The sequence below is a fragment of the Humulus lupulus genome, chromosome 3 (assembly GCF_963169125.1).
Source record: "Humulus lupulus chromosome 3, drHumLupu1.1, whole genome shotgun sequence".
NCBI classification, from domain to species: Eukaryota; Viridiplantae; Streptophyta; class Magnoliopsida; order Rosales; family Cannabaceae; genus Humulus; species Humulus lupulus.
The window spans coordinates 98,814,732-98,834,466 of NC_084795.1; the positions used below are offsets into that span (position 1 = coordinate 98,814,732).

A 19,735-nucleotide genomic window follows, 5' to 3' on the forward strand; every position below is an offset into this window, starting at 1 on the left:
TTTTGAAATTATGTTATGTATATAATTGTAAAGATGTCAAAGGATAACCGTTCACTACATTCCTTCTCCATTTTCCAAGCAATTCTTTTTCTTTCTTTTCCTTTTACCATTTACACTTAAAGATGTATTCTTTAACGCACACTTTCACTGTTTATGTTTAAAAAGATCAGCCTAAAGTGCAAAATCAAATAAGAACTAGTTCCAATACACCATCAACACACTTGCTTTTTGTCCAAAAATAAACATTTCTATTTTTCGCCTAACCTCGGTTTGTCAGAATTTTTTTATTTTTAAAAATATTTTGTTATGTTAATCACTAGCGGCAAGTGAAAATATGTATGATTTATTACGATTATTATTCATTTTCATTAATTAAAAAATATATATTTAAGATTTGCTAGATCAATATTATGAGAGGGGCCTCTATTGGAAGGCTTTAAGGCTCTTTTAGTCAAACTTGTCCCTCCAATTCAAAGAAACCTTCCCTTCTTTATTTCCTCATTTCCAAATTGACAATATTTGAGCATGTTAGTGCAGCGAGTGTTATTATTTAATATTTTAATGTGCACAATACAAATGACAAAATATTGCTATCTAAATAATAATAAAAAAAAACATACGGTAACAATTGAGACTTGGTGGATTAGCAAGTTTATTTCTGACTCGTTCAAAATTCGCACAACTTGCAAAGTGTCAAAATTCTATCTCTTTCTGGCCCTACATAGTGCATACGAATACATTCAGAAACCCAAATCCCAACCTCCTCCACAGCCATGGATGCAACTTCGATAGCAACTTCATCAATGAAAACCGTCAACTTTTTTCCATCTTCGACCACTCAAAGGACAACCAACCCAACTACCTTAGTGTCATCAAGGCCTTCATATGAAGTTACCAAATCAAATGTGCTCACTTTTTACTCAAATCCCAGAAACAGTTATCTTGCTCTTACTCGCTGCTCCACAAAGTCGAACACCAATACTGAGGACCAAAACTCGACATTTGACATTGACTCAAAATTAGAAGCCCAAGAAGAAGCAAACCTGAATTCAAGTGACGAACCTTCTCTTCTTTCTCCATCTTCATCGTCTTCCTCTGGGGGCTTGGTGTTCGATTTGGGAACTGGGAATTCTTGGGATAGTGAAGACGTTGGGTCTCCGGTTGTGAAGAGGTTTCTAAGTGATGAAGAAGAGAGGTGGTACATGTGGTACTACGGCAGGTCAAATTCAAACCCAGGTTTCGATTCGATTGGTTTAGCTGTTTCAAGCAATGGAGTCCATTGGGAACGAGGTGTGGGACCAGTCCAGACCAGCGTAGATGTGGGAACAGTACTGAGTTGTAGCAAAGATTGGTGGGCATTTGATACTTCCAGAATCAAACCGTCTGAGATGGTGATCATGTCCAGTACAAAGGTCAGAGCTTCGAGCGCTGTTTATTGGTTATACTATACTGGGTTCAGTTCTGAGGAGGTTGATCTTATTATTGAAAACCCGGAAAGGTTTTCTGTTGGAAATGGTGGATCTGGGAAAATTTACAAGTCTTTGCCCGGTTTGGCTATTAGCCAAGATGGTAGGTATTGGGCTAGAATTGAAGGTGAACACCATAGTGGAGCTCTTTTTGATGTTGGTTCTGAAAATGAATGGGATTCTTTATTTATTGCTTCACCACAGGTTGTTTTCCACGGAAGTGGTGATCTGAGAATGTATTACCACTCATTTGATGTAGGACTTGGGAAATTTTCTATTGGGATTGCAAGATCAAGAGATGGGATTAAGTGGGTTAAGCTGGGAAAAATAATCGAGGGAGGGAAAAGTGGTGCTTTTGATGAGCTGGGAGGTTTAAATGCCTGTGTTGTGAGGAGTAGGAAAGATGGGAAGTATTTGATGGCATATGAAGGAGTTTCTGGTAATGGAGAGAGGAGCATTGGGTTGGCAGTGTCTTTAGATGGACTTAAGAATTGGACAAGGCTTCAAGATAAAGGAGTTCTAGAGGCCTCGGACGCTAATGGGTGGGACAACAAAGGAGTTGGATCGCCTTGTTTGGTTCAGATGGATGGGGATGAAGATGAGTGGAGAATGTACTATAGAGGTGTTGGGAATGGAGGAGGAACAGGGATTGGAATGGCGGTTTCTCAAGGGAGTGATGTTAGAAGGTTTAGAAGATGGACAGGATTTCACATTTAAGGTTTTCCGCATGTTATTAATCAATTATACATGCAAATTCAATGTCAAATTTTTACTAGGATGAAAAATGATTTTCTTGTTAGCTTTTCATTGTGAGAAGCCATTTAAGGATAGGATTAGAATGAGTTGCTTGCTTTTTTATTTCTATCTTGAATTACATTGCATTGTAACTACTTTTCAGCTTTTTTTTTTCCATCTATAATACGTATATGAATCATCTTATCTTATATACTAGGATCTCATTTATATAAGTTTATATATATGCTGCGTATTGCACAAAATAACGTACACATAAATGTAATTTTTATATAGAGATTTGTAAATAGCACAATAAAGATTAGTGCACTTACGAATACATAGCAGAGTAAGACTATACCTTTTGGAGTCCCTAACATTTACAAGGGATCCAAACCGCTTTGAAACAATATCATAGTGTTTTTCTCTAAACCAGCCTAGTGTTTGTGTGGACAAGTCTCAACACATGAGAAGAGAATTCCTAGAAATAAAACTAAAGTAGGTGGCTAGGTATAGAATATTAGGAGTGAATTTTTATCTTGTCAAATTTATCTGACCTAATACATTTTATAACATTATATATAAGCAATTAGTTAGAACAGAAAATAGGTTTTAGTTTCCCATTTTATTTTAATTATTTAATAATTATAATGAATTAAATATTTGTCAAAATTAACTAATTATAATTTTGACCCTTATTTAATTCATTTTATTAATATTAATATCAATTTATCAATATTAATAAAATTGTCTGAAATGACTAAATACTATCTTTTTTAGACTTTGCAATAAAACCCTCAAAGTTTATTCTATTTCTTTTCTCACAAAATATCAATAAATTATTTAACATTATTTATTTATATTGAACTAGTCAATATAATTGTTGACGCGGTTCTTCGCCAACAGGTAATTAAGAAAATAAGAGGAAGGGATTAGTGCTTAACGATGAACCGAAATAGATGAATGATCTTTGTAACTGGACTGGTGACACAATTACGTTTTTTAGGTGGTTCGAAGGTTAAAATCATTCTACTCCACAAGCCAATATTATTGCTATATGCTTGGTATTCTTTTACAGGGTATTTCCTTACAATATCGAATCCAACCCTTTGCAACTCCCAGGGTCTCCATATTTATAGGAGAGGGCACCTGAGAGTTGGTAAGAAGGTCATCTTGTGACCTTCTTACCTATCATGTCACTTCTGTGACATTCATGATTAATTCCTAAAACTTGACACATGAAGTGTAGTCTAATTAATAGGTAAAGGGGATAATGGGCCGCACGGCCCAACCCAGTTGTGGGCGCCTGAATACGCACGTTCATGCTGCGTGCCCGAGAAGTCAGGGATATATCAGACATGTGATGTCTGATATATGCACGTTTACCTTGCGTGGTTGACTTTATAAAAGGTCACAACCTCCAACTCTACTCGTACCACGAGCTGGATGCTTCCCTCGACCTGTGGCCTTCAGAGTCGAGACTCAGTCCTTAAGTAATCTTGGCGAACCCGTGGATACCCCGAGCTAACGAGGTAGGACTTGCCGACAATAGCTCCGGTCATGGGGATCCACGTGGCTGATATAATTTATGCCATATCTCAGCTTGCTAATAGCCCGTTGGAAAATCAAGGCGTACATTTGCCCCCCAAGCCCCTGCTCGTGGCACACGATGCCGTGTAGGGCCACAGTAGGGGCTTTTAGGCTTCCCCATGAACTCTTCATATTCCACATTTTACGCAGGCGCCGAATACGTGGAACATCGTGGTTGGTGACGGTACGTCTTCCGAGAACCGCATTAAATGGCCTAGCCTATACTCAGCCGTCGTTTCGTCTTTCGAGTGGAGAGCCTTGGATCCCACATCAGGGCAATCCAACGGCCCTCCTCACGTGGCCTTTCATGTATATAAAAGGGGTGGCCACCTTACGCACGGGCCACCCGTTCATTTGAAAATTTTCAGAATTTTCCTTCTTCTTCCCTCTTCTTACCCTTAAAAAACCTTCTTTTTCTTCCGGTTACCGTTTCCACCCCAGAAGTTCAAGTGCAAGGGCTCCCTTGAAGCTTTGGAATAAACTACTCCGACGAAGCCCCAACCCAGACGATCCCTTCATCCTCTTCTCCGTAAGTCCCTCGACTATGCATGTTTTGAAATTATTTTTCACTGTAGCCTAGGTAAATATTTACTGTAGCCCCATGCAAGGTTTTGTTGGTTTTTTGTGGGCATGAAGGGTGAAAGCCTTTTAGGTTAGGGTATCGCTTGTAGTAGAAAACCATTTAGGAACACGGTTTATAGGATGCATTTTCTGGGGAAATTTTCTGGGTAGGATTTTCGGTATGGTTGTTTAAAATATCCAGTACTTTTGGGTGCAAAACCAGGTAGCTTAGGGGACACGCCTCACAGGCGGTTTTGCACCCCTTGCCTACTGAAACTTTCAATCCAAGGCAAATTTTCATCCTGACCCTCCTGACACACGAATTCCGAGCAATCGGGGATCTGTTGGGAACATAGGCGCGTGTTCATAGAACCGCATGGTCTCACTCTCCACGAGCTAAGATTACCTCAGCTCATGCAAAGGAAACACCTTTTTCTGATTCTCCCTTATGCTTAGGTCGCCTTTTCTGAAAATTTCTTCTTTTGTTCGCTAGGCGACCAGATGGGATCCAAGAAGAACGCTTCTAAGAGGATCGCAGGCAGCTCGTCTTCCCAACAATCCAAGGGAAAAGAAGTGATGACAGACTCCCCCATTCCTGCCTTCGGGCCGGCCGTGGAACGGGAGCTCGAGGTGGCACCCGACGCTTTCTTCGAGGCCGAGAGGATCGTCTCGAAGATCACCGACCAGGGGAAAGTGAATAAGATATTCCTTTCCCACAACATCGAACTGGGGAGGGGCGCCCTCATCGCCCGACCTCCCTTAGAAGGTGAGCTGCGCACCGCTCGACGAGGAATTCGCGGCCTGGAGTGACGAACACTTCAAAGCTGGGGCTTTCCTCCCGCTGGATCAGTACTTCACCGACTTCCTCAACTATGTGAGGTTGGCCCCTTTCCAGCTCCCCCCCAACTCCTATCGTTTGTTGGCTGGGCTGAGATATATGTTCTTGAAACAGGAGTGGGAAGTCCCCACTCCGGCAGATATCCTATACTTTTTCTGCCTCAAGGCCAGCCCGGAGCAGCGGGGGCGAGGCAACGGGTTCTACTACTTGACCCGGTTTCCAAATACGGCTGCGGTCATTGAGCTGCCCAACCACCCCAACGACTTCAAAGACCAGTTCTTCATGTCCAAGGGGTTTCACAACTGCGACCTGCATTACTTCAACCGTCCTCGTAAGTACTTTTCATCCTTAGCTCGTAAGTTAAGTATCCGTTAGCTTTCCCCCTTATCCGTTTCTGACTTAGATTAATTTTGCAGCCATTTTCGCGAGGATAGACAAGTCCGTGATCCTCGGGAGCCAGTACGAGACACTGGCGGGCTTGCCCCCCAGTGAAAAGGACTATCGCCAGCTCGTGAGAGACGAGACGATGCTGGCCTGCAAGCTGATCTCCCCAGGCCAGACTTTGAACCTGAGGAGACCCCGGGTGCCTCCCCCAGCTCGCGAGATGAGGCATATCCCCGAGGAGGAGGCCGCAGGGGATGAGGATGAGGAGGACGAAGAGGATGAGGTGCCCCTCGTGAGGAGGAAGCGGGCACTGGAGGAAGCCCAAAGAACGGGCGAGGAGAGGATCCGGTCCGAAGCAGCTACAGATCCCTCTGGCCAAGGTAACCCATATATGTTTAGGAACTTAGATAGGGCCACTGCAGATCCCCGGCTAGCTAGGTTCAATCCCAAACATCTCGTCCAACGCCATCGAAATGACCCAGACTTTGACGTAACCCTGCTCCACTGTGTCGACCGGCTCGTGTTGGATTACCAAAGTAGCCGGCCTAGGGGTACCATAGTTGTAGACAACACCCTAGCCTTTAGGTTGGTCCAATTCGAGGAGTATGGGACCAACCTTCGGTCATGGCCATCACTCCGGGAGGGTGTCATAGCTCCGGGTCTTAGGCAATACGTAGAAGAGTCTAGTCCTGAGCTAGCCTCGGATCCAGAACCCGCGCCAGCTCGAGAAGTAATTGTCTTAGATTCCCCCGCAGAAGCTCCGGGGCCGATGGTCGTGACCATAGATTCCTCTTCTAGCTCGGGGGATAGGATTCCTTTTAGTATATATATATATACGTGAGTTTCGCTCTTTTCCCCTTTGTTTTTGTTTTTGCATGACTGCTTACTGATATATTGATGTTGTCTTTGTTTTGCCAGAGGAGATGTCTCAGCTCGGGGAAAAGATCTGCGAGCTATGTTCACCGGAGGGAACTCCTCAGCTGGGGCCTCTGGGCCCAAAATGAAGAAGCTCCGGGTGGCGAAGAAAGCCACTGGGACCCTAACCAAGTCCCCGCAAAGGGGAAAGAGCAGACCCCAGCTGCCCAGGCCAAGAAAACTGCACCTCTTGCTGTAGTGGGGAACATGCCCCCACCCCCTCCGCGAGCTCTGGCCTTTGTCCGGGACACAGGGGCGGAGCTCGGGACCTCGGCAACTGCGGCCCCCTAGGTGCGTATCCCGGTGGACCCCCAGGCCTTGGAGAAGATTCCAGATGTCTTTCGGGGGATGGTGTATGAGACGGCGAGCTACGTCGTCGACCACTTCTACCGCTTCACTGAGAGAGAGCTCGGGCCATCGAAACAAGGAGCCCGGATGGTGTGATGGAATCTTCATTGGGCATGGCCCTAACGGTAAGCTGACTTTACCCGTTTACGATTTTTGATTATCATGCCTTGTCTTGTTTTTCCTCTCCCTTTTTTTTTCTAAGGCAGTAGTTTCTCTGTTTTTGTAGAGTGTCTTGGCCCTTCACCGGAGCATAGCCAGGTCCAGGGCCCAGCTCGAGGATATGAGGGGCGAGCATCAGGTGGTTTTGGCCGCCCATCAAACTTGCAGACGGGCCAACAGAAGGAAAAAGAAGCCAAGGATGCTCTGGCGGCCGTACGGGCCGAGCTGGAAGAAGCCCGTCCCAAGCTTCAAGAGGCCGAGGCCACCAAGGCCGCCCTTGCTGCCGCACTGGCCGAGCTAGACTCGGCGAAGGCTGGGGCCGAGGAAGCTAAGGCCGCCTTGGAAACGGAGAAGGCAGCCTCCAGCACCGCCATGAAGGACATGCTCTACCACTGCTGGGCCTATAACCCGGATGGCGACTTCTCCTTCTTAGGAGCGAACGGGGAGGTATTCCTGGAAGGGTTCAAAGCTCGCCTCCAGCAAGAGGCACCCGCCGTGGCCGAGTAGGAGGGCGAGACAACGACCTCCTCGGGGCAGCCTGGTGGAGCATAGGGCCTTTCTTTTTCGCACCCTTTCCTTAAATATTCTCTTTTTTTTTTGTGTAACTTTGCGTGAGGTTTTTCTGCCTCGAGACAATTGGTTTTATCAATTTTTACTTTTGATTGGTTTACTTCCTTTTGCTTCTACGTATTTATGTTACTACTTTGAAAAACTTAGTTCACGTTAATTTCTATCAATTTCTCGTGCTCTTTAAGAAAAACAACGATCAATCGATTTAAATTAACTTCTAAGTTTTATGACCTGGTTATGTCCAGGAACTTAGTTTGAAAACTTAGTTCGTGTTAATTTTTATCAATATCTCGTGCTCTTTAAGAAAAACAACGATCAATCGATTTAAATTAACTTCTAAGTTTTATGACCTGGTTATGTCCAAGGACTTAGTTTGAAAACTTAGTTCGCGTTAATTTTTATCAATATCTCGTGCTCTTTAAGAAAAACAACAATCAATCGATTTAAATTAACTTCTAAGTTTTATGACCTGGTTATGTCCAGGAACTTAGTTTGAAAACTTAGTTCGCGTTAATTTTTATCAATATCTCGTGCTCTCTAAGAAAAACAACGATCAATCGATTTAAATTAACTTCTAAGTTTTTTATGGCGACCTGGTTATATCCAGGCACCATATGCCCCCCAAGTAACTGGGAAAGGGTCTTTCATGGTTACTTTAGATTACACTTGTAAACATGTACAATCATAAACGAAAAGTTAATTCTCATTGCTTAATACATAAAAAATGGCCTTTAGGCCTTACAAGGGTGTCATTGATAATATCTCTTCAAATGGATGGCGTTCCAAGCTCGTGGGACTGCCCCTCCGTTGAGCCGAGCTAACTTGTAAGTTCCTTCTTTAATGACCTCGATGATTTGATATGGCCCTTCCTAGTTCGGTCCCAATACTCCATCTTTGGGATCCTTACCTGCCAAGAAGACTCTCCTGAGAACCAGGTCGCCAATGCTAAAGGCGCGCTTTTTGACTTTTGAGTTGAAATAACGAGTGATTTTTTGCTGGTAATGTGCGAGCTGAAGTTGCGAATCTTCTTGTCTTTCATCAACCAAGTCAAGGGAAGCGCAAAGTAGTTCGTGGTTGCGGTCTTGGTCATATGCCTGGACTCTATGCGAAGGTACCTTAATCTCCACGGGGAGGACTGCCTCACTCCCAAAAGTCAGGGAGAAAGGAGTATGACTTGTGGGAGTCCGATGCGAGGTCCGGTATGCCCACAGAACCTGGGGGAGCTATTCTGGCCAGACTCGTCTAGTCTATTCTTAAGGTTCGCCTTTAGGGTCTTATTGACGGCCTCGACCTGGCCATTTTCCTGAGGATAGGCCACGGATGAGAAGCTTTTCACAATCCCGTACCTTTCGCAAAATTCGGTGAATAGGTCGCTGTCGAACTGAGTCCCATTGTCAGAAACGATTTTCTTGGGCAGCCCGAATCGGCAGATAATGCTCTTAACCACGAAGTCGAGGACTTTTTTGGAAGTTATAGTCGCCAAAGGTTCTGCCTCAGCCCACTTCGTAAAGTAGTCGATGTCCACCACGGCGTAGCAGACCCCGCCTTTTCCAGTAGGGAGGGCGCCAACCAAGTCGATTCCCTAGACCGCAAATGGCCATGGGGAAGAGATCATCTTCAGCTCGACTGGGGAAGCTCGGGCAACTATGGCGAATCGTTGGCACTTGTCACATTTCTTGACATACGAGATCGAGTCCTTGGACAGAGTGGGCCAGTAATACCCGTGCCTTAAGACCTTTAGGGCCAAGCTTTGCCCCCTAGTGTGATCCCCGCAAAAACCCTCATGCACTTCCTGCAGGATGGTCTTTGCTTCGCCTGGAAGAACACATCGTAGGAGAGGTAGGGAGTGCCCACGCCGGTATAGCACCCCGTCTACCACCGTATACCTTGGGGCCTGGTACAGTACCCGCCGCGCATCATTATGCCCTTCAGGTAGCTTCCCCTCGGTGAGATACTCGAGGATGGGGATCATCCAAGTCGGCCTAGCGTCGATCATCTCGACCTCCGCCCTGACTTCTTCTATACTTAGTATTTCCAAGAATTCTACCGGTACTAACCCCAAAGCCTTCGTCTCATCGTAGGTGGCGAGCTTGGCAAGAGCGTCTACGTTAGCATTCTGCTCCCGAGGTATCTGCTCGATCGAGCCTTGCCCAAACGCGGACAGTTCGACTTTTACCTTTGCCAGGTAAGCGGCCATCTTGGTTCCTCGTGCCTGATATTCGCCCAGCACCTGGTTTACCACAAGCTGGGAGTCACTGAAACACTGAACGGAGCTTGCCTTCAGCTCCTGGGCTATTCTCAGCTCGGCCAGCAAAGCTCCGTATTCGGCCTCGTTGTTGGAGGCCTTGAATTCGAATCTCAGCGCCGAGTGGAATCTATGTCCCTCGGGGGATATCAAAATGATTCCAGCCCCGGAGCCGTTCTCATTGGATGAGCCATCTACAAAGATCTTCCATGACGCCTGGGCCGAGGTGACCTGGGGTGAGTCTTTTGCAAGATCCTCCCGGAATCCTGTGCATTCTGCCATAAAATCGGCCAGGGCCTGAATTTTTATAGCAGTTCGTGGGGTGTATAAAATCTCGAACTGACTGAGTTCGATAGCCCACTTTAACAGGCGTCCTGATGCTTCAGGTTTTTGCAAAACCTGCCTTAAAGGCTGATCGGTCATGACGTGTATTGAGTGGGACTGGAAGTACGGCCTAAGCTTTTGGGAGGCCGTGATAAGGCAGAATGCCAATTTTTCCATCAACGGGTATCGGGATTCAGCCTCGAGAAGTCTCTTGTTGATGTAGTAGACCGGAATCTGAACCTGGTCTTCTTCTCGGACCAATACGACACTAGCCGCATCCTCTGTGACAGCTAGGTAGAGAAAAAGGGGCTCTCCTGCCTTTGGTTTGGACAATACGGGTGGTTCGGCCAGATGTGCCTTTAGGTCGAGGAAAGCACCTTCACACTCTTCTATCCATTCGAACTTCTTATTTCCTCGAAGCAGGTTGTAGAATGGCAGGCACTTATCGGTGGATTTTGAAATAAACCGATTGAGGGCTGCCACCCTTCCTGTCAGGCCTTGGACGTCTTTGCGCGACCTGGGTGAGGGAAGCTCAAGTAATGACCTGATCTTGTCTGGGTTTGCCTCGATTCCTCGGGTATTGACGATGAAACCCAGGAACTTTCCAAATGCGACTCCAAAGGTGCACTTCTGAGGGTTAAGCCTCATGTCGTATTCTCTTAGTATCTTGAAGCATTCTTCCAGGTCGGAAACATGGTTATCGGCAGTCTTTGACTTGACCAGCATGTCGTCAACGTACACTTCCATGTTTTTCCCGATCTGGTTGGCGAACATTCTATTTACTAACCTCTGGTATGTAGCACCGGCGTTCTTCAGCCCAAACGGCATGACCTTGTAACAATAGACGTTAGTCGGGGTCATGAAGCTGGTGTGCTCCTGGTCCGCCAGATTCATGGCTATCTGATTGTAGCCTGAGTACGCGTCCATAAAGGACATGAGCTCGTGTCCCGCTGTAGCATCCACCAATTGGTCAATCCTTGGCAAGGGAAAACAATCTTTGGGGCAGGCTTTATTCAGGTCAGAGAAGTCGATGCAGGTCCTCCATTTCCCGTTGGGCTTCGGGACCAGCACGGGGTTGGCGACCCAAATCGGAAACTTGGCTTCACGGATAAAGCCGCATTTCTTGAGCCGGGCCACTTCTTCTTCTAAGGCCTCAGCCCGGGTTGTTCCCAGGCGCCTCTGCTTCTGGGACTTCACAGGAACGCTCTTGTCTAGATGAAGGGTGTGCATGATGACATTTGGACTGATTCCCACCATGTCCTCGTGTGACCACTCAAACACATCCAGGTTATCCTGCAGAAATTTGATCAGCTCCGCTTTCCTCTTGTCACAGAGGTTTTTCCCGAGCCTGACCGTCCGTGAAGGATTTTGTGGATCGATGTTTATTTCCTCGAGCTCTTCAATAGCATGGAGCTCGGACTTATCCTCGCCTATTTGGGGGTCAATATCCTCACTTAAGAAGATATTTTCCCCTTCGGCGCTATGAGGTTTTTCAATCTCAGGATTAGCTAAAGGTTCTTGAGATTCCTCTCCTCCACCTTGGATGGCCATTGCTAGCTGCCCGGGTTTCGATTTTCCCTTCATGGAAATGCTGTAGCATTCCCTGGCAGCGAGCTGATCACCACGGACCGTGCATATCCCCGTGGAAGAAGGGAATTTCAGCGCGAGGTGGCGAACGGAGGTGATGGCCTCAAAAGCTATGAGTGTGGGTCGACCCAAAACAGCATTGTATGCAACGGAGCAGTCGATGACCACGAACTCGAGGAGTTTGGAGACTGTCCGAGGTCCTTCTCCTAAGGTGATCACCAGCTCGATAGTCCCTATAGCCGCTGACCCTTCTCCTGAAAAGCCATACAGCATCATGGAGGTCGCCTTCAGCTCGGCGACAGTCAAACCCATCTTCTCCAGCGTGGACCGGAATAGAAGGTTTACCGAGCTCCCATTATCGATCAACACCCTCCTAACCCTCCGATTAGCGAGCTGCACTGCTACGACCAGAGGGTCGTTATGAAGGAACTGGACATGGCCCGCATCTTCTTCTATAAAAATGATCGATTGCCTTTCCAATAATTGCTGCTTTGGCAGACGCTGCTCCGGGACGAACTCTACTCCATTATGTGCCTTGAGTTTGTTTATGTACCTCTTTTGGGCACCCCTGCTTGCGCCAGCTAAATGTGGACCTCCCGAGATTGTGGATATCTCCCCTCCTACCATTGGAGGGGGGACGTCTTGATTTATCCGAGACCCGGGCTGGCTGATCGGGGCTTCCGGAGCAGGTCGGCTTGCTGGAACCCTATTCCACGCGTACTGAGCCAAGGGGCTGGCTCTGATGAGAGTTTTGATCTCATCCTTCAAATGCCTACAATCATCAGTGTTGTGGCCAACGTCGTTGTGAAAACGGCAAAACTCGGTGGTGTCTCTCTTCCCTTTCTGGTGCTTTAACGGCTCTGGCTTCTTCTAGGGGAGGCGAGCATAATTCGCTAGGAAGATGTTCTCCCTAGAGTGGGTGAGCTCTATATAAGTCGCGTAGACCGGCTTAAATTTGTCAACGGACTTATTCTTCTTTGGGCCGTGCTGGCTGCCCTCGCCATTCCCCTTTCTTTTGCCTCTGCCAAACTGGTTATTCTATGTAACGTTCTGGGTCGCAGTCATGACCTCCGTTCCCACTCCAGCGGGCTGCTCAGGGACCTGGCTGGTTACTGCAACTGAGGCTTGGGCTTCCTCCAAGTTGATCCATCCTTGGGCCCTATTCAGGAATTCATTTACTGAGTTGACTCCTTTCCTTTGTATTTTGTTCCAGAGTCCCCCTCCGACGAGGATTCCAGTCCTCAAAGCCATGAGCTTGGAGCTGTCATTTGCGTCTCTGCCCTGAGCAGCGACATTCGCGAACCTGCTCAGGTAAGCCTTCAAAGGCTTGTCGGGCTGCTGCCTTACGTTAGCCAGAGAGTCGGCCTTGACGCGGGCAGCCTGGGAGGCTCAGAATGCCCTTTTGAAGTCAGCAGAGAAAGTTTTCCAGGAGCTGATTGATTGTTTTTTGCTTTGGTTGAACCACTGCCTGGCTGGTCCAGTCAGTATCAGACACCTCAGCTCGGGACCAATGTTGTGGGCCATCATCAGGGTATTGAACATCCCCAGATGATCCGACGGATCTCCGTCTCCATTGAATTTGGATAGGTGCGGCATACGGAACCGGGTGGGTATGTCGTTGCTGCTATACTGGGGGCGAAGAGCTCAAGCTCATCCCCCGAATCATATTCGTCTTTCTCTTTCTCCGACAGGAGCTTCCTCATCAGCTCCTCCATCTGAGCCAGGCGCTCAAGGGTTTTGTCCTGATTTCCTTGGTTATTCCGGGGCTGCTCAACAGCTCCGGATCCATTGTGTACGTTTGGTGGGTTATTGCCCCTCCTATCTTGAGATAGGTTATTTGGGGCGTTCCCGCTGTTACGCACCTCGGACAGGTCTCCCCCTGAGCGAGCATGGCTGCCACCTCCTACTGGTTCCCCTCTATGAGAGTTAAGGCGATCTCGAAGGTCGCCCCTCTGGGTGGCTTGAGGACTTTGCGCCGAGCTTAAGCGTTGACGCAGGTCTCCGCCAGAAAGGTCGCTCCGGCGACTGCCGGTCCAGTAGCTCCTATTAGAAAAGCTCGGAGTCTGCCTTTGGGGGTGAGGATCCGGGCTCTCTCTCGGCGCCCTGCTATGTCGGGAAGGTCCTACGGACGGCGGGTTTCTCCTGTTGTTTCCATAGGCTGGAATATCTCGGATGGGCCGAGGAGGAGACGGATATCTTATTGGAGACGGAGGATGCCTGACCGGAGATGCAATCCTGGTTTCGTCAGGGCGGATCAAGTTAGGTGGGGGCCTTTCAGCCCTGCCAACCTGCGGGTCCCGCGCCTGATGATCTAGATGAGGCGCAGGACGGCTGGTGGGGACGGGCTGGTGCTGTGAGCCCTCCCCGGATCTCCTTCTGGAATTCCCTCGAGCCCTCCTGGGCGCGCTCGAGGCTGGCTGTGAACTGGGAGTTGAAGTTCGGACCGAGCGGCTATACTGTTGCTCGGCTCTAGGCATTCCTTCGAAGTTTGCCTCTCGACGATGCGATGAGGGAACAGAGTTGGATGCCGGCGGTCTGTCCGAGCGGCTAGGCCTGGACCGATTACCCCGGCGGGACTTATGAGTCTCGCCTTGCCTCTTTCCGACGTTAGCGTCGGTTGTAAGAGGGGGTAGTCGGGCCAACACCTCCTTAATCTACTAATTAGCTTTTGCTAGTTGGCTCCTCAGCTTAGCGTTTTCCATTTCTACCGCAGTGTAAAAATCTGGGTTTGGATTAGGTGGCCGGGGCGCCGAACTTCCAGTGTCATCTTGGCCCACTGGCTGTTTGCCCGGCTGCTGCTGGACCTCAGGAATTTGTTCACCGGAGATGGCGGCATGATGAGCCTCCTGCCCATCATGTTGTTCTGCCTCGTTACCGTGTCTTGATTGAGTGGTCACCATAGTTGGATGCTTGCGATAGCACCAAACTGTTGACGCGGTTCTTCGCCAACAGGTAATTAAGAAAATAAGAGGAAGGGATTAGTGCTTAACGATGAACTGAAATAGATGAATGATCTTTGTAACTGGACTGGTGACACAATTACGTTTTTTAGGTGTTTCGAAGGTTAAAATCATTCTACTCCACCAGCCAATATTATTGCTATATGCTTGGTATTCTTTTACAGGGTATTTCCTTACAATATCGAATTCAACCCTTTGCAACTCCCAGGGTCTCCATATTTATAGGAGAGGGCACCTGGGAGTTGGTAAGAAGGTCATCCCGTGACCTTCTTACCTATCATGTCACTTCTGTGACATTCATGATTAATTCATAAAACCTGACACATGAAGTGTGGTCTAATCAATAGGTAAGGGGGATAATGGGCCGCATGGCCCAACCCAGTTGTGGGCGCCTGAATACGCACGTTCATGCTGCGTGCCCGAGAAGTCAGGGATATATCAGACATGTGATGTCTGATATATGCACGTTTACCTTGCGTGGTTGACTTTATAAAAGGTCACAACCTCCAACTCTAGCTCGTACCACGAGCTGGATGCTTTCCTCGACCTGTGGCCTTCAGAGTCCAGACTCAGTCCTTAAGTAATATTGGCGAACCCGTGGATACCCCAAGCTAACGAGGTAGGACCTGACGACAACAGCTCCGGTCATGGGGATCCACGTGGCTGATATAATTTAGGCCGTATCTCAGCTCGCTAATAGCTCGTTGGAAAATCAGGGCGTACGATGATATTTTTATAATTAATAATTAAATTAATTATTCAAAACTACTAGGTTCATTTTGATAAGAGATGACATGTGGGCCATGGATCCATGAACTCAAGTTTCAATAAGTTAACGTGAGTTTATTTATAACAAATAATCTCATTACATTATTATCTCCCCGTGACTCCACTATAGACTTGGAATTGCACTCTTGAATTCATAGAACGTTTTACATAAAATGTAAATATGTTATTCATTGTTATAACTATAACCGTCATTCAATCCTCTATAGATGATCTACTAATGAGACAGATGAAAATTACCGCTTTACCCCTCATTGGTATTTTATCCCTAACTCTAAAAAAGTTCCTTGTAAATGATATTTCCGTAAATTTAATTACAAAAATTAGTACTCTATCATTTAACACTTGAACCAAGCTATAAGGAAATCATTGTTTCACTTCTTAAACATAAGCTATACATTTCATATCTATGATACACACTCTCACTCAATTATACTACAAAATCTTCAATATGTAAATATAAGCTAGTCCGTAAGGTAAGCTGGTAACGAACAAATAAAAAAACTTGAATAATACAATTAGTAGAATATTAATCACTCAAAATTAAGATTGAATTGACCTATGGTCAACATTGTGATATGATTAGCTTAGATAATAACGTTACTTACTTATCTTATCAATAATCAATATCGGTCGAGTCCAATGTAACAAAATACATTCGATCTTATCTACTTGGTCAATGCATTGGATAATACATCACACCCTGAATGCGTAAGTAGATCATATCGTAGATTGCGATATTAGTGAAAATCCAATGCACTGACTTAATCTTAGGACTCGTTCTTTTTTAAAATATAATTACAATTATAATCCACTGTGACCTAGTCACTATAATTGCAATTATTTATATGTTTGAGATTTTATAAATTTTTGTATTATTCTAATAATTATGTAATAAAACAAAGAAGCAATACGGTTGTCAAACTAAACGATTTCTACTTCTTTTATTGACATCATAAAAGCATGTTACATGTCCGACATAGTTTTATAAATACATAAAACTCAACACTTATTCTATTAAGACTTGAAATGAAACCGAACACCAAAGACAAGAAAAATGAGTTGGACTTGCAGCTCTCTACTTAGGTTCTCATGAAAAACGCAGCTGTTGACATAAAGATGATTGGGTTTGAATGCTGTAACTTCAGCACGACTGAAAAAAGTGCCCTCCCTCATATTCATAACCCAAACCGAAACAATAATTTTAAGGTATAAATTGTATGGTATATCAATCAAGGGATCATTTTGCTTTAATTTCAAATATCTTAAAATCTAATTTACGTAGTGCAGAGTCCTAACAAAGAAGCCAAACTCTAGAAGGGGTTTTGTCCATTATTACAATATGTTGTCATTAGTGAGGTTTTGCGTGGAAGACTAGAAATGGCTGAAAGCCCGTTATAGAAAATCATATAACCAAGACCAAGAATAGTACGCTCTCTTCAAAGTAGCTATTGGATCACTGATATTTATATAAATACGACACTTTACCGGTATGAAAGGAGGAGTTAAACTCATAAGTCCAAAATTGAAAGCTGATGTGAAATTTGATTCTTAATTGCAAGAACAAAATGGTTGTGTTTTGTAAAAATTAGACCCCGTTTGGTAACACTTAAAAAAATAATTTTTTATTTAGAGTTCGTCTGGTAAAATTTTTGTTTTTGAATTTTTTAACCACAAAAATAGAAATATTATTTTATTTATGCATTTTTATTTTTAAAAATAAAAATATGTTTGATAACTATTTTTGTTTTTAAAAACAAAAAATAATAAACGTGTTTGATAACTTTTATTTTTATTTTTTGTTTAACAATATGAGGTGTTGATTTGAAGAAGATAATAAAAAAATGAAAGAAAAAATGAAAAATTGTTTAAAAAAATTTTGAAAGTGAAAAATTTTTATTTTCAAAATTTAATAAATTTTAATTAAAATTTAAAAAAATAATAAATAAAAATAGAGTTATCAAACACATTTTATGTTTAATTTTCAAATTTCTAATTAATTAAATAAAAAAATATTTTTTTAAGTGTTACCAAACAGCCCCTTAATTAATTAGAAATTTGAAAATTAAACATAAAATGTGTTTGATAACTCTATTTTTATTTATTATTTTTTTAAATTTTAACTAAAATTTATTAAATTTTGAAAATAAAAAATTTTCACTTTCAAAATTTTTTTAAGCAGTTTTCATTTTTTCTTCTTTTCTTCAAATCAACATCTTATATTGTTAAACAAAAAATAAAAATAGAAGTTATCAAACATGTTTATTATTTTTTGTTTGTAAAAACAAAAAACAAAAATAGTTACCAAACATATTTTTATTTTTTAAAAATAAAAAAACAAAAATAAAATAATATTTTCATTTTTGTGTTTAAAAAATTCAAAAACAAAAATTTTACCAAACACAACCTTTGTTTTTGAATTTTTTAAACATAAAAATAGAAATATTATTTTATTTTTGTTTCTTTATTTTAAAAAAATAAAAATATGTTTGGTAACTATTTTTGTTTTTTGTTTTTTAAAACAAAAAATAATAAACGCATTTGATAATTTTTATTTTTATTTTTTGTTGAATAATATGGGTGTTTATTTGAAGAAGAGAAGAAAAAAAAGAAAGGAAAAATAAAAAACGGTTTAAAAAAATTTTGAAAGTGAAAAAATTCTATTTTCAAAATTTAATAAATTTTTATTAAAATTTTAAAAAATAATAACTAAAAATAAAGTTACCAAACTCATTTTATGTTTAATTGTCAATTTTTTAATTAAATAAATAAAAAAACTATTTTTTTAAGTTTTACCAAACAACACTTAGGGGTCATTTGGTATGCAGGAATCTGGACCCGAGAATGAAAATCTGAACACTTTCCTATGTTTGGTACTGGGTTTGAGTTTTTCTAACCTGGGAATCTATACTCCAAGGGTTTTAACTTTTCCTAATTCTAGGCTCAAGTGAAACCCATCTGACAAGTGGTTTTCAGATACACAGGAATGTGAAACACTTCAAAATTATTATTATTATTATTATTTTAAATCTTAAACCCATAATTTTTTAGTTAATGACTTATTTTATTTTTGAAGCTTATAATATAAAAACAAATATACATATATCAAACTATAAAATGATAAATAATATTTGTTTATTTAAAGAAATTGATTTGTAAAGCATTTATATCATTACTTTAGTTTAAAATAACAAATGAAATATTATTAAAAATAAAATAAGGGTATTTTTGTAATTTTAAAAATTATACTTGATTCTAGTATTCAATAGATGTATTTTTTTAATTCTGTTAAAAAATATTTCATGAGTAAAATTGTTTATAAATTATTTTGATGAAATATATTATTATATTAATTTTATGAAAATATGAAAAACTTAACAGATTCTTATGTACAACCAAACACAGAAAGTGATATTCCTAGGAATCATAGATAAGATTACAGTACACAACCAAACACAATGATTTAAGTTTCCAGACTATCAGATTACCCTTTTCAACTCTCCCAGTAATATAAAAACTGCAAACTCCTCATACCAAACGACCCCCTATAATAGTCATAGCTTCCATTGGTCTTTTCCATTCTACTTGAGTTGGAGTCAACCAAAGAGTGGGACTCTCTATTTGTGCCTCACCACAAGTTGTTATACACAACCATGATGATATGGGAATTAGCCTGGAGATGGTGTTCGATGTTTGAAGTTGGGAAAATCATGTAAAATTAAGGTAATTTTTAAAAAATATGACTTTTATACTATCAATGTGCAAAAATATGAGAATTATACTTTTATTAATTTGTATGAAAACATTTATTAAAGATAAAATTAAAGTATGAGAAAAACAATTAGTAGTTAACTAAAATATAAAAATACCACATTTTTATCATAGTTATATTTTCTTTGATTTTGAAGGTGATTTTATTTTATTTATTTTTCAATTTTTTATTTTTTCTTTCATTTTTTTAATTATTTTTTCAGTTTTTTTCCTTATTTATTTTTTCTTCCATTTTTTCCTTTTTATTTTTTTTTCTTTCCATTTTTCCATTCTTCTTCTTCATTTTTATTAATTTATCTATTTTTTTATTTCATTTGTATTGTTTTATTTTTTTGTTCATATTTTTTTTCAATTTTCTTTCCTTTTTTTCCATTTTTTCCTTCTAGTTTTTCTTCATTTTTGTATTTATTATTTTCTCCTTCCATTTTTTTTTTCTTTTTTCACACATATGAGCTTTGTTTTCTTTCTTTTTTTCTTCTTCCATTTTTTCTACCAATTT

At 42.4% G+C, this 19,735-nt stretch overlaps 2 protein-coding genes across 2 annotated transcripts; both read left to right on the plus strand.

Moving 5' to 3' along the window:
- The first annotated feature begins 701 nt into the window (after positions 1–701).
- On the plus strand, positions 702–2,410 carry LOC133823009 (uncharacterized). Its single transcript, XM_062255563.1, has one exon. The coding sequence runs from the start codon at positions 774–776 to the stop codon at positions 2,181–2,183; it is 1,410 nt and encodes a 469-aa protein (XP_062111547.1). The 5' UTR covers positions 702–773; the 3' UTR covers positions 2,184–2,410.
- Positions 2,411–4,779: 2,369 nt separating this feature from the next.
- Positions 4,780–7,634, plus strand: LOC133821274 (uncharacterized). The gene is made up of 2 exons (XM_062253676.1): positions 4,780–6,959; positions 7,061–7,634. Exons 1-2 carry the CDS (start codon positions 6,821–6,823, stop codon positions 7,498–7,500), a joined length of 579 nt encoding a protein of 192 aa, XP_062109660.1. The 5' UTR covers positions 4,780–6,820; the 3' UTR covers positions 7,501–7,634.
- The last annotated feature ends 12,101 nt before the right edge of the window (positions 7,635–19,735 follow it).